Here is a 13,781-nt window from a genome sequence, read left to right on the forward strand (position 1 = left end):
AAGATTAGTTTGATTCACAAACCAAGCACAAACCTGAACATAAGAAATACACGTGCTAAGTGGGAAATACAAATACAAGAATATCCATGCTCCGAACATTATAATTGGAGAGCTATATGTTTACACACTCTTGGGCTGTTTAGGGAATAAAATCTGCACTTAGATGATGAAAAATGTGTTGTGAGAATTCAGGGATCCTACTTTCATTAACAAAAGTGTTTTCAGCAAGTACAAAACAATTTAGGTGATGTACCAGGCTTGAGGCATAACTTTACCACTTGTAAAACAATTCCTCCATGAGTTCTAGTAAACCAGCCAAGGGCAAAAACAAGAATTAGATTCATTACCAAGTGTAAATTGGGCTTTTGGTCTGAAATAAATGTATTTGTGCTGCCTTCTCCAAAATAATCCAGACACTTGAACCCTAAGCACATATTAAATGGTTGTTCCAAATTCTCCTCTTTGCCACCTATTCCATTCAAAATTTGTCTTGGCATTCTTTCCAGTACTCTAGCCAATGTGGATAGAAAGCAGTTTCAAGAGATAGTCAAGATAATTCAGTGACAATAATTACCTTGTAACAACAATTAAGGCCATAGTATTAGTATATTTTGTTCTCAGATTTGACTCAGCTTTCCAACCAAAATGTATTTACAGCCATATTGAAAAAGCTTCTTTCCTACAGCCCGATGTGAATAATCTTCACTGTTTTTACATTAAAGTACTAAATGTACTATGGTTAGGATGGTTATAATGGAGACTTTTATTTCTCTGTTGTCTTGACTTATTCATACTATTACATATCTGCATCCAGATAACATCATCTTCCATTTTTTTTAAAAAATCTTCCTATATCTTTCTTTTTCTGGTTTCTATTTTTTTTTAAAGAAAATTAACTGTTAGAGAGGGAAAGACAGCTTTCTTGCTACTAATCAGTAGCATTAATCAAACTGAATGAATAAATTAAAAGCCTTTCCTATGCCAACACCCAATCAATTATAAGGTCAATAACACCTTAAAAGCCTTAAAAATAGTTTGGGAGCTGTTTGCATTATATTTACATCACATATTATATTTCTACAGGAAAGAAGTGATACATTTATTTTAAATGAAATTTCAAGAGCCACAAAAATGACGTGGTCAACACCCAGGATGGGGACAAAAGTCTTAAATGAACTTGTGGGGGCAAATTCAGCAGCACAGTGGTTTATAGTTTCGATCGGAGTGACTGCATAGAGCCCATCTCTAGGGTATAGTTTCTATTTCTCTTTTACTAGGGCTATCAAACCTGGGTTGCAAACATCCAGACAACTGTAAATCAGCCGGACAAGAATTAATTTTCTGCCTCTTTTTGCTGCCATCTAGATCAGGGATCTCAAACTCATGTTGTCATGACACCATCACATGACATATTGGGACTTTGCCAAGGGCATGAGAGGGGCCAGTGCATGACGTATCCAGCCCATGGGATGGAAGTTTGACAGCCCTTATCTAAACATTGTATTATCCCAAAAGTGCTTTTTAAAAAGGCAACTGGACTTTCTGGTTTCTCTTTGAAGATGTTTCACTTCTTATCCAAGAAGCTTCTTCAACGGGAACATCTTCAAAGAAAACCCAGAAAGTCTAGTTGCACCTTTGGGATAATGATGACCTGGATGATTGAGAATCTCCATAGATATTTAGACATTGTATTGGTATTTGCAGTCCTGATTCAATAAGCCTAATGTTGTTTCAATCCTTCTCCAGAGTTCTTCCTTCCCCACAGAATTAGATTTATTTCAAATAGTCCACTTTTCATTTCCCTCAATTTTTAGAAACCAATCCAAACTACTGTTTCAAGATAAAGCTGACTCACAAAATGGATCTTGGAATTCCATGCCACAAACTCTTCGTGCCATTTGCTTTTTCAAAGTATGGATGCAAAGGGTTCTAGATAGATGGAAATGGACCTCACTGCTGCTTTCACATTGAAGCTCTATGCCTCAATAGATGGGAAATGTCTTACCACCCAACATTTCGAACAAGGTGAAGAAAGACTGAGAGGAAAAAGAGAGGTTAGATTTCAAGAAGATATAGTGATGAGACAGAACAACAAGAAAGTCAATGTACTAAAGAGAAGGAAGAGAAAGAACTAGAAGGAGCAACAATAAAAGAGATAAAGGAACAAAGAGATATACAGCTGAAGAGATCGGCCAAGGCATTGAAAAAACAATCATGGAAAAAAAGATTAAGATGATTTCAATAAATATAAATGGATTCATATAAATTCAGCTATAAAAAGGAAAATAACACTTAATAAATTGGGAGGGAATATGCTTACAAGAAGTACATATTAGATGACAACATAAGAAATTATTAGAATGTGCAAGATTGGGAGATTTATATTCAGCATTAGTGGAACCATGCAAGGGAGGATTTGTATTATGTATATAGAAAAGCTAAGTCCAAAATATATATACACAGATGAAGAAGGTAGTATTTTTATGATTGAAATAACAATGAATGTCAAAAAAATACTATTAATGATGGAAAAATGAAAGAAGGAATTAACGTGGAAGTTATTTATTTATTTATTTATTTATTTATTTATTTATTTATCTATCTATTTATTAGATTTGTATGCCACCCCCCTCCGAAGACTCGGAGTGGCTATATTATACAGATAACAAAAAAAATAAAATAAAACATGATCCAATACAAGTGCTGTCCAGTTGCTTGGTTACTTTGCTTCTCCTCTCCCAGCCATTTGTTTGAATGACCTTGGTTCGCACAGGAAAACATTTTGTTTTGACTGCAAAACTCCAGTTAAACATTCCCTTCCCCTTCCCATTTAGTGGCAACCCTGAAGCCTCAAAGATGACCCCGGAGTATTAATTTATTACAAACATAGAATTCAGTCTGCCCATCAATGTGAAAGTGTATCTCATTCTTAATCTTGCACTCATTTTATTTCATGTATTCCTTTTCCATTTTTTTGTTCTTAAAGAAAACAATTCCATGAAGCAGATGTGAGCAAGTAAGTATACCTTCCAAGTTCCTAAGAGATCAGTAAAGAGCTTGCATAAGTGCACTAGTGTGCCTTCCGTCCCCTGTCCAATTGTCTCTCCTTATCTCATTTATCTTTTCTTCCTTTCATATATCTTCTCCTCTATTTTTATATCTTTTCTTCTATTTCTTTATAATATATATATTACTACATGTCTATTCTCTTCAATGTGTATTGTGTATTGGACAAAAGAAATAAATAAAAATAAATACTCTATAGTCACTGGATTGGTTTTGCTTGTACCAGGAAGAAAATGGTACAGAACTTAATGTTTGGTATTTAGCAATTTTATAATAGCATACCATTCTTTGCTTGCTGATGATACCTTAGGAAAGGGCTTTAGTGTGATGACATCCTAACGACTCACAAAGGAAGTGGTTTTGCCGCCTTGATGTTTTTTGAACAAGTGGAAACTTACAGCTAAGTTCTGCCACGTCATTTGATACTATGAATCTGATTCTTTTTAAAAAGGAAAGAGATTCAGTCTGTTTGAACACTATGAATTCCTATGTATGAATTCAGGAGGCCAAATGAAAAAAAAAATCTTTATTAGTGAATGTCTCCTTCATGATCACATAATTCCAATCTCTTTCCCTTTTTAAATTAAATTAAATTAAATTAAATTAAATTAAATTAAATTAAATTAAATTAAATTAAATTAAATTAAATTAAATTAAATTAAATTAAATTAAATTAAATTAAATTAAATTAAATTAAATTAAATTAAATTAAATTAAATTAAATTAAATTAAATTAAATTAAATTAAATTAAATTAAATTAAATTATTAAATTAAATTAAATTAAATTAAATTAAATTAAATTAAATTAAATTAAATTAAATTAAATTAAATTAAATTAAATTAAATTAAATTAAATTAAATTAAATTAAATTAAATTAAATTAAATTAAATTAAATTAAATTAAATTAAATTAAATTAAATTAAATTAAATTAAATTAAATTAAATTAAATTAAATTAAATTAAATTAAATTAAATTAAATTAAATTAAATTAAATTAAATTAAATTAAATTAAATTAAATTAAATTGCCTGGGCAATACATGGCAATAACATGGAGTTGCTATGCCCATTTGTCAAAAGTATTGTCTGTTGTGGCTTTTGTTTAGCTTGAATCAAAGATGTTAATCCCTGTTTCAATATTGCCTTACTAGCATTTTATATCTGGCTGTGTCCAGGGAAACAGGAGCTATTTATTTTCAGCAAATGGTTTTTGATAATGGTATAGGAGTAAATACTGGAAGGAGAAAATGGGCAGCAAGGAAGAATTAACTGAATTCAACTACAATGGACAAGTTGGACCTACACTATATTGATTGAACAAAATAAAGTGTGTTGTTATACTATTGAAGAATTTTATTAGTATGTGAAATAAACTGATTCAATATAACCAAACAGAATGGTTCACCTACACATATTCCTGTATGCCTTGAAATCTTGTTTAGTATTGATTCGTCTGCTTACTCAAAATTCAATTCAAAAATGTATCATGTATTAAGTACTGTGTTCTCAAGAGTCTTTCAATATTAGCTCTAATTCATGCAGTTAGATAAGGATGTTGTCAGGGCTCCAACGAAAGAAAACTCCGAGGCATAGATTCAAAATCAGTTCCGGGGTGATGGGATTAGCCCTGACTCAAAATCCAAACCAGGACAAAGCCATTAATCCATAATAGGAATTGCCCAAAGCCCCTTCATTATATCATCACCAAGCAAGATTCAACCTGGTCTCATGGAAGTCTGACAACCAATCAGAGTACATTTCTTACACAGGAACAGGAAGCAAGTTAAAAGCCCAGCAGAGGGTATAAATCTCTGTCCCAACAATCTGCCCTTTTCCCCCAGGATCTCAAACCACCATTAGATCATTTTTTCCAAGCAGTCTACATGTTTCCAGTGTCTTTCTTCCCACTTGGAACTGAACCTAGATGGACATTTCTTCCAATAGAACTACAGTGGTACCTCGAGATACGAGTTTAATTCGTTCCGGACCTGGGCTCTTAAGTCGAGCAGCTCTTATCTCGAACGACTTTTCCCCATAGGAATTAATGTAAATAATTTTAATTGGTTCCAGCCCTCAAAAAACTCACAAAGTTAGTCTAAATTATGCAGAAAGACATGTTTTTAATGAAGAAATGTACATGTACATATAAATGAATAATGAAGTTTCTTTCACTTAACTTGTAAACTTTCTTAAACTTTTAAATTTACATATGTTCAACTTCTCTGCCACCCAATCCTGTAGGACAGAGGTCCCCAACCCTTTTTGCACCAGGGACCGGCTTTAAGCGATCAAGAGAGGAATGGGTGAATGAATGGACGGAGGGTGGGAAGGAAGGAAGGAAAGAGGGAAGGGACAGGAACAGAGGAAGGAAGCAAGGAAACTTATGAAAGGGGAGAGTAAGAGAGGAATGAGTGAAGGGAGGGAGGGAGGGAAGAAGGTGGGAAGGAGAAAGAAAAGAAGAAATAGAGGAAGGGAAGGTAAAAGAGAGAAAGAAAAAGAGCAAGAAAGAAAGCAAGAAAGCAAGAAAGAAAGAAAGAAAGGGGGAAGGGACAGGAACAGAGGAAGGAAGCAAGGAAACTTATGAAAGGGGAGAGTAAGAGAGGAATGAGTGAAGGGAGGGAGGGAGGGAAGAAGGTGGGAAGGAGAAAGAAAAGAAGAAATAGAGGAAGGGAAGGTAAAAGAGAGAAAGAAAAAGAGCAAGAAAGAAAGCTGCAAGCACCCCCCCCCCCGAGGCCCCCAGGCCGGCTGCAACCTTTTAAAACACGCGCGCCGCTTCGCAGCTGTCTCCTGAAGCCGAACGCGGAAGTTAGCGTTTGGCTTCAGGAGACAGCTCCTTGGCGCTTGTATCTCGAATTTGGGCTTGTAAGTAGAACAAAAATATCTCTCCCCTCCCAGCTCTTATCTCGAGTTGCTCTTAAGTAGAGCAGCTCTTATGTCGGGGTTCCACTGTATATTGATAGGCTCTATGTACCAAAGAAAATGTTGAATGTTACAAATAAACCATACAGTTGAACAGTTAATAAAGGGCATTGGAAGAATATCTAAAGGACAGTGAAGAAGATGCAGTAAGACAAGTATATTATGAAGACTTACTGAATACTGTAGAGACCAAAGTGGCCTACAAAGAAAAGGCAAATGAATAATAGAAAAGAGACTGGGCAAGAAAAAGTATTAATGGTCAGCACACATAAAAAACAGGCAAAGCAGATAACAATAAGATCTAGCAACAGCTAAGAACAGAAAAATTGAAGAAAGAGATAGAGGAGATCATTCTGGCTGCACAAGATGACGTCTTTCAAACAAATTCACCCAAGGCCAGAATTGAGAAGACAGCAAGAGACACAAAGGCCACCTCTGCAAAAAAGCTAAAGGAACGTCTAATTAACTGCTACAAGAAAATCATAGAGTGACTACAAACAATTCCATGACAAAGTAGTCACAATGGTGCATTGGAATATTTGCAAGGCGGTATCATTTGACCATAAGCAAGAACTAGAAAAAGTAATAGAAAATGAAGAAGCTCAGACTTCATAGCTGTTGATAAGCAAGACAAAGAAGTCTGGATAAAGATAACCACTTATTGATATTATTGTTTTGAAAAAAGAGTAAAAGAGGTAATCTGTGTTAAAATTAAATAGTCCTCCCTCAACAGTGGGGGTGGGATACAATACAAACATATATCCTGTCTACAACATAGTTCATCAATCACAAGAAGATTCCACACCCATTTGCACTCTGATTCAGGTGACCCAGATAAATCCCCAAGTGGCCTCAACAAGTCTCGGAGAGCTAACAACTGATCTTCAAAGTGCTAACAGCCAGATAAGTATAAGTCCCTCCATTCCCCACCATTCAGTTAGAACTGAAAAAGATTCTTGTATGAGAAGCAAAGGAAATAACAAAAAAGTCCAGTTGCCTTTTATAAATCACTTTTGGGACATAAATTGAGCCGGGGTGGCGCAGCAGGTAGAATGCTGTACTGCAGGCCACTGAACCTGACTGTAGATCTGAAGGTCAGCGGTTCAAATCTCATCACCGGCTCAAGGTTGACTCAGCCTTCCATCCTTCCGAGGTGGGTAAAATGAGGACCTGGATTGTGGGGGCAATAGCCTAGCTCTGTTAAAAAGTGCTATTGCTAACATGTTGCAAGCCGCCCTGAGTCTAAGGAGAAGGGCGGCAAAAAATTGAATAAATAAATAAATAAACAAACAAACAAACACTGTAATACCCTTGCTGAAGAAAGCAAAAAAAAAAAAGAAGAAGAAAGAGGAGGAGGAAGAGCAGGAGGCGGAGGAGGAAACAAAGATCTGTAAACAGAAATAGGTCAATTGGAATAAAAGAAAGCAAAGATAGTATCAATAATGGCAGGCTACTTGAGTGCAATCCCAAAATAACTGGAGCACCACTTTAACACCATTGGCATTGACAAAATCATCACCCATCAATTGCAAAAGACAGTTTTACTTGCAACAGCTTACATCCTGCAACAATATATTTCACACCATCAAATATCAACATCTGAGCTATCCCCGGTCCTTGGGAAAAAGTTGATAAGCTGATAAAAATGCCAAATCCAGCCTAAACGTTTGGCCAACTGTGACCAATCATAATAATAATTTTTATTACTGCTACTACTGCGTGTGAAGATTTTCAGGACAGCTAATTTTAAAACTACATGCTTTAAGTGCCAGGGTTTTTTAATCAGAGTTAAACAGAGCTGATTTTCCCAAGGAATGAATTAAACTGAATTATATAATTTAGGGGATGTGGTGGTTCAGTGGCTAAGAAATTGAGCTAGTCAATCAGAAAGGTCACCAATTTGGCGGTTTGAATCCCTAGCGCCACATAATGGAGTGAGCTCTCATTACTTGCCTCATTACGTCTGTCAACCTAGCAGTTCGAAAACATGTAAAAATGCAAGTAAGGTAACAGCATTCCGTGCATCTTCAGCATTTAGTCGTTTTGACCACTTCACCATGGAATCATCATCAAACAGCGCTGTCTCTTCGGCTTAGAAACAGAGACGAGCACCATCCCCTAGAGTTGGGAACAACTAGCAAATATGTGCAAGGGGAACTTTTACCCATATAATTTAGATTTTGCCATAGTCAAAGCATTGCTACTTAGTACTAAGTACCCCAGTTTCCTTGCAACATAGAGAATGAAATATATTTCTCTCAATGCTTTATTATACAGCTCAAGAAATATTTTGGTTCATGATATTTTTAAAGATAAGGATCCTGAGATAACACTTTTCTCTTCCTGTTTTCAGGGAACAAAACATAAATATCCTTATTCCTGGAATGAAGCTCTAAATTCTCAATGTTATCTCAGCTATGAAAATAAAGGTGTTGCTGGGGTGGAAAACCCCCAAATGTTGGGACTGAAATGCTTCATAGGACAAGAGAGCCTTTACTCAAGCTTGAGACTTGCCCCTGTACTTGATGCATCTAATTTGAGGGACAATTTGTTTCAAAGGATATGAAAATATCATTGCTTTGTCCACAAAATATTATCTCACCCAGCAATGGTTTTGAAATGTTCTGTTTTCAAATCTAACTTCTGTGAGAAAATCACCCTAGTACATTGTGGGTTATGGCTATCTCTTGACCAAATGAAACGGTTCTCCATTTCTGATTCATGGATACCTGTCCCAAAAATCAGTTCCCTGACTTGCAGCAACTTTCTTGTTACAACATGGCAGTGCTTGAGAATGACACTGATATCTTGTAGAAACTAAGCTGGCTTTCAAAACAAACCCATTTTGGTCAAGTGTTTCGAGTTAAAAACCAGAAGACTGTGAGTTCTAGTTCTATCTTAGGCATAAAAGTCAGCTGAGTGACTTTGGGCCAGTCAGTGTCTTAACCAACCCACCTCTCAGGGTTGTTATTATTATGGGGAAAATAGGAGGAGGGAGGAATATTAGGTATGGTTTCTGTCTTCAATTATGTACAAAAGCGAGGTGAGATCATTCTTTTCTTTTTTAAGTTCAACATACAAATATGTCCTCTTCCTGCTTTCTCAGATGTAAACCCTCTTAATGCTGCTACCACATTGGTAGTTTAGCACAGAATATAATTTTACATTATCACTGGAAAATGCACATCAGTAGACTTTGTACAAAGTAGTCTTTATCTTCTAAATAACTGTCAGTTAAGAAGAGTCAAATCTACTATGAAGAATAGATTGCAATTTTTAAGAAGCCTCTTCCAATTCACAGAACTAATTTCTTTCAAAAAAAAAACCCACAACCTGTTATTTCCTGTATAATTAAGCTGAAACTTTAGAAAAAGTTACTGAACTTTCCCATTTAATTTTGATAGCTTAAATTTCAGAGTTAATGACAACTGAATAATTTTCTCATTAAAGGTATTTGTGAGTTTTACAGAACAGCTCAAATTGAGGAGTTGCTTGGAATCAACCTTATTTTAAATTACTATGAATCAATCAGCTCAAAATGTGTCTCCTAGTCTTTCTGGAACCTTTTGGACTACAATCATAGAAATCTCAGCCACAATGGTGGTTCTGAAGTGAAATTCTGAGAATTTTAATTTGGTGCATATAGGGATTTCCAAGTTAAAAAAAACCTGCTCGCTTCTGGGTTGTTGTTGTTGTTTTAAGAAATGTTTTTCAGCCATTTTGACATTGTTATTCACCCTCTCTGCAGAAAGACATGCTTAGAAAAAAAAAGGCTGCAAGATACATACCCACTCCAATCTTCTTTTCACTTCTATGCCAAGGAGTCATTCCTAGGGAGTCCACAATAAATCGTGATTCAGGATACTGGGGTGGACTGCTCCGATTAATACAAATGAATCAGAAGATAACTTTGCTGAAAAACAGCAGGTCTGGGTTGTGTGGCTTTCCCTGTTCCTCTTCTTCCTTCCTCTTTTTGTCTGCGCACCCTCCCTCAGTGTAAGGTTCTTGCACTAAATGAAAGTGATACTTAGGCAGGCATGCCTTGCTTGACAGGAGAGGAAGAGTCATGTTTTAGTCTAACAAAATCACGTGGAATTATAGCACATACAAAACCTCTAAGACAGGGGTCCAACCTTTTACATAGGGGGCCAGTTCACTGTCCCTCAGACTGTTAGAGGGCCGGACTATAAAAAGAAACTATGAAAAAGTAAAATACCAATAGAAAAATAATGCATCAATTAATATATTTCCGTAAATTATACTTTTCTATAATTTCATTCAATATTTCCAAGCTCAATTAATTTTCAGGCACTTAGCATTTACTATTATTAACTTTCATCAATCTTCTACATTTCCAAGTATATTTTAAATGCATAATGCAAACTCATAAAATCATACAGTACATATCATAAACCTCTTGTTTATCCTATGTATTTTCCATTAATTTTACCTATGTAATTCTATAGTTCTAAAATTCTAATCCAATTTTACGAATTAATACATCCTAATATTAAACAACACTTAAATATATATTTTACCAATATTCCATAGTCGATCCATATTTAATAATCATCCCTCCTCAAATTTCTACCACTGTTCTCATTTCTGGGTCTCTCTCCTGTCGCTCCCCCTTTTGTCTCTCATTTGTTTCTCATTTCTCCCTCTTCCTCCCTTTTTCTCTCATTCCTTCCCTCTCTCCCTTCTCCTCTCTTTTTCCAACCCTGTCTCCTTCCCCCTTGTGTGTGTGTGTGTGTGTGTGTGTGTGTGTGTATGTGTGAACTCTTGAACCACTTACAAAACAGGTGAGGGCTGTTGTTTTTTTCCTGTTATTACTTGGGTGCTTTTTACCATATGCTTAAATCAAGAGTCACTTCTCTCTTTCTTTCCCTTCCTTCCCTCCCTCCCCTCCCTTTCTCTCTCCCTCTTTCTTCCCCCACTCTTTCTCTCTCTCTTCCTTCCTCCCTCCCTTTTTCGATGCAACAGAGCCATTCGCTTTCCCTCTTGGCAGGAAGGGGCAAAGGTGCATCTCTCTTCTCTCCGGCTAGCAAGGGGGGCTGCTGTGGCCATGGCTGACCACCAGGGGGCTCCCTCCATGGGCGGCGCTGCCCTGGCAGCTCACTAGCTTCCAAGGAAAACTGAGCATGTGCGTCCACCTTTGCCCGTCTCCGCTTCTCTCGCTCCCCAGCTGAAAAGGCACGAAGGGGGAGGGGAGGAAAGGCTTCTGCGGCGTCCATCCCAGCGCCCCGCCGGCTTGTTTTGTTTTATTTAACCGGAGGGACCAGCCTAGAAGTGGCCCCAACACTGTGTGTCATCCTCCCCGAGCATGCAAGCGGCCGACCCTCTGCCCCGCCCCCATGGCACAAGGCAAGCACGGCGGTCAGGGGGTTGCTGTCGTGGCAGCAGGGGACCGCTGATGTCAAGCCCAGTGGCGCTGAGCAAAGCTGGCTGCCCGGGGAAGCAGCGCATTTGAAAAGCGACGTTTGAAAAGCACATTGCTTCCCTGGGAGGGTGGCATTGCTGGCAGGTGCAGGGCTTGATGTCAGCGGGCCCCTGCTGCCCGACAGCAATCTCCTGACCATCATGGTCCCCGCCCCCCCAGCAACGGACTGTTAACGGTGCTGGAAGTCACCCACGGGCCGGATAAATGGCCTCAGCGGGCCGCATCCGTCCCACGGGCTGTAGTTTGGGGACCGCTGCTCTAAGAGGTCAATTCTTCAATCAATCATAGAAACATAGAAGACTGACGACAGAAAAAGACCTCATGGTCCATCTAGTCTGCCCTTATACTATTTCCTGTGTTTTATCTTAGGATGGATATGTTTATCACAGGCATGTTTAATTTCAGTTATGTGGATTTACCAACCACGTCTGCTGGAAGTTTGTTCCAAGGATCTACTACTCTTTCAGTGAAATATTTCCTCACATTGCTTTTGATCTTTCCCCCAACTAACCTCAGATTGTGTCCCCTTGTTCTTGTGTTCACTTTCCTATTAAAAACACTTCCCTCCTGAACCTTATTTAACCCTTTAACATATTTAAATGTTTCGATCATGTCCCCCCTTTTCCTTCTGTCCTCCAGACTATACAGATTGAGTTCATTAAGTGTTTCCTGATACGTTTTATGCTTAAGACCTTCCACCTTTCTTGTAGCCCGTCTTTGGACCCGTTCAATTTTGTCAATATCTTTTTGTAGGTGAGGTCTCCAGAACTGAACACAGTATTCCAAATGTGGTCTCACCAGCGCTCTATATAAGGGGATCACAATCTCCCTCTTCCTGCTTGTTATACCTCTAGCTATGCAGCCAAGCATCCTACTTGCTTTTCCTACTGCCCGACCACACTGCTCACCCATTTTGAGACTGTCAGAAATCACTACCCGTAAATCCTTCTCTTCTGAAGTTTTTGCTAACACAGAACTGCCAATGCAATACTCAGATTGAGGATTCCTTTTCCCCAAGTGCATTATTTTACATTTGGAAACATTAAACTGCAGTTTCCATTGCTTTGACCATTTATCTAGTAAAGCTAAATCATTTACCATATTACAGACGCCTCCAGGAATATCAACCCTATTGCACACTTTAGAGTCATCGGCAAATAGGCAAACCTTCCCTACCAAACCTTCCCCTATGTCACTCACAAACATATTAAAAAGAATAGGACCCAGAACAGACCCTTGTGGCACACCGCTTGTAACCTGTCTCTCCTCAGAATACTTGCTATTAACAATAACTCTGTGATGTCTATGCTTCAGCCAGCTTGAAATCCACTGAACTATCCAGGGATTAAGTCCAATCTTCACTAATTTATCTATCAGCTCTTTATGTGGAATCGTATCAAAGGCTTTGCTGAAGTCCAGATAGGCAATATCCACGGCACCACCTTGAGCCAACACCTTTGTGACAGTCGAAGAAATCAATGAGATTAGTCTGACATGATTTGCCTTCAGTAAAGCCATGCTGATTTGGGTCCAATAAGTTATTTTTTTTTAGGTGCTGATTTATCCTCTTTTTGAGTAGAGTCTCCATCATTTTAACTATAACTGATGTCAAGCTAACTGGCCTGTAGTTACCAGCTTCTTCTCTACTGCTCTTCTTGTGGATAGGCACAACATTGGCCATTCTCCAATCCTCAGGAACATCTCCTGTTAACAGGGATTGGTTAAACAAATCAGTCAGGGGGGTAGCAATGACAGATCTGAGTTCTTTAAGAACTCTGGGGTGGATGCCATCTGGACCCATTGCCTTATTTATCTTTAATCGTTCAAGTTCTTCTAAGACATCGGCTTCTAAGATCACTGGAGCTGAATCCATACAGCTGGAAGCAATGCTATATCCCTCTATAATATTATTTTGTAAGGTGTCTTTTGAGAATACTGAACAGAAGTAGCTATTGAAATGGTCAGCGATCTCCTTATTCCCATCAATGCATGTATTATTCCCGGTACTAAGCTTTGTGATGCTGCAGTTTTTCTTCTTCCTATCACTAATATATCTGAAGGTTTTATCCCCCTTCTTTACAGATTTGGCAATTTCTTCCTCTTTTGAGGCTTTAGCAACATGTATTATCTGTTTCGCCTCCTTCTGTCTCATTTTATACACCTCTCTATCAGCTATACTTCCAGACTCTTTATACCTCCTATAGGCAGCCTTTTTTTCATTGACTATAGCCCTTACATCATTGCTAAACCATAGCGGTTTCTTCTTCTTTTTACCTTTAGTTATTTGCCTTACATAGTCCTGTGGCTTTTAAGATGGCCTTTTTTAATACAGTCCACTGGGTGCTCGCTCCTGCC

General features: G+C 37.8%; 1 protein-coding gene across 1 annotated transcript in view; it reads right to left on the reverse strand.

Annotated features, from left to right (window-relative positions):
* DOCK2 (dedicator of cytokinesis 2) overlaps nt 1-9,946 on the reverse strand; it is a 344,199-nt gene extending 334,253 nt beyond the window's left edge. Inside the window, exon 1 of the mRNA XM_070735887.1 lies at nt 9,775-9,946. Coding sequence (XP_070591988.1) covers nt 9,775-9,814 — 40 coding nt within the window. The 5' untranslated portion in view covers nt 9,815-9,946. The remainder of the gene's footprint in view (nt 1-9,774) is intronic.
* Between the last annotated feature and the right edge of the window lie 3,835 nt (nt 9,947-13,781).

This window comes from Erythrolamprus reginae, chromosome 2, assembly GCF_031021105.1.
Source record: "Erythrolamprus reginae isolate rEryReg1 chromosome 2, rEryReg1.hap1, whole genome shotgun sequence".
Taxonomy (NCBI): domain Eukaryota; kingdom Metazoa; phylum Chordata; class Lepidosauria; order Squamata; family Dipsadidae; genus Erythrolamprus; species Erythrolamprus reginae.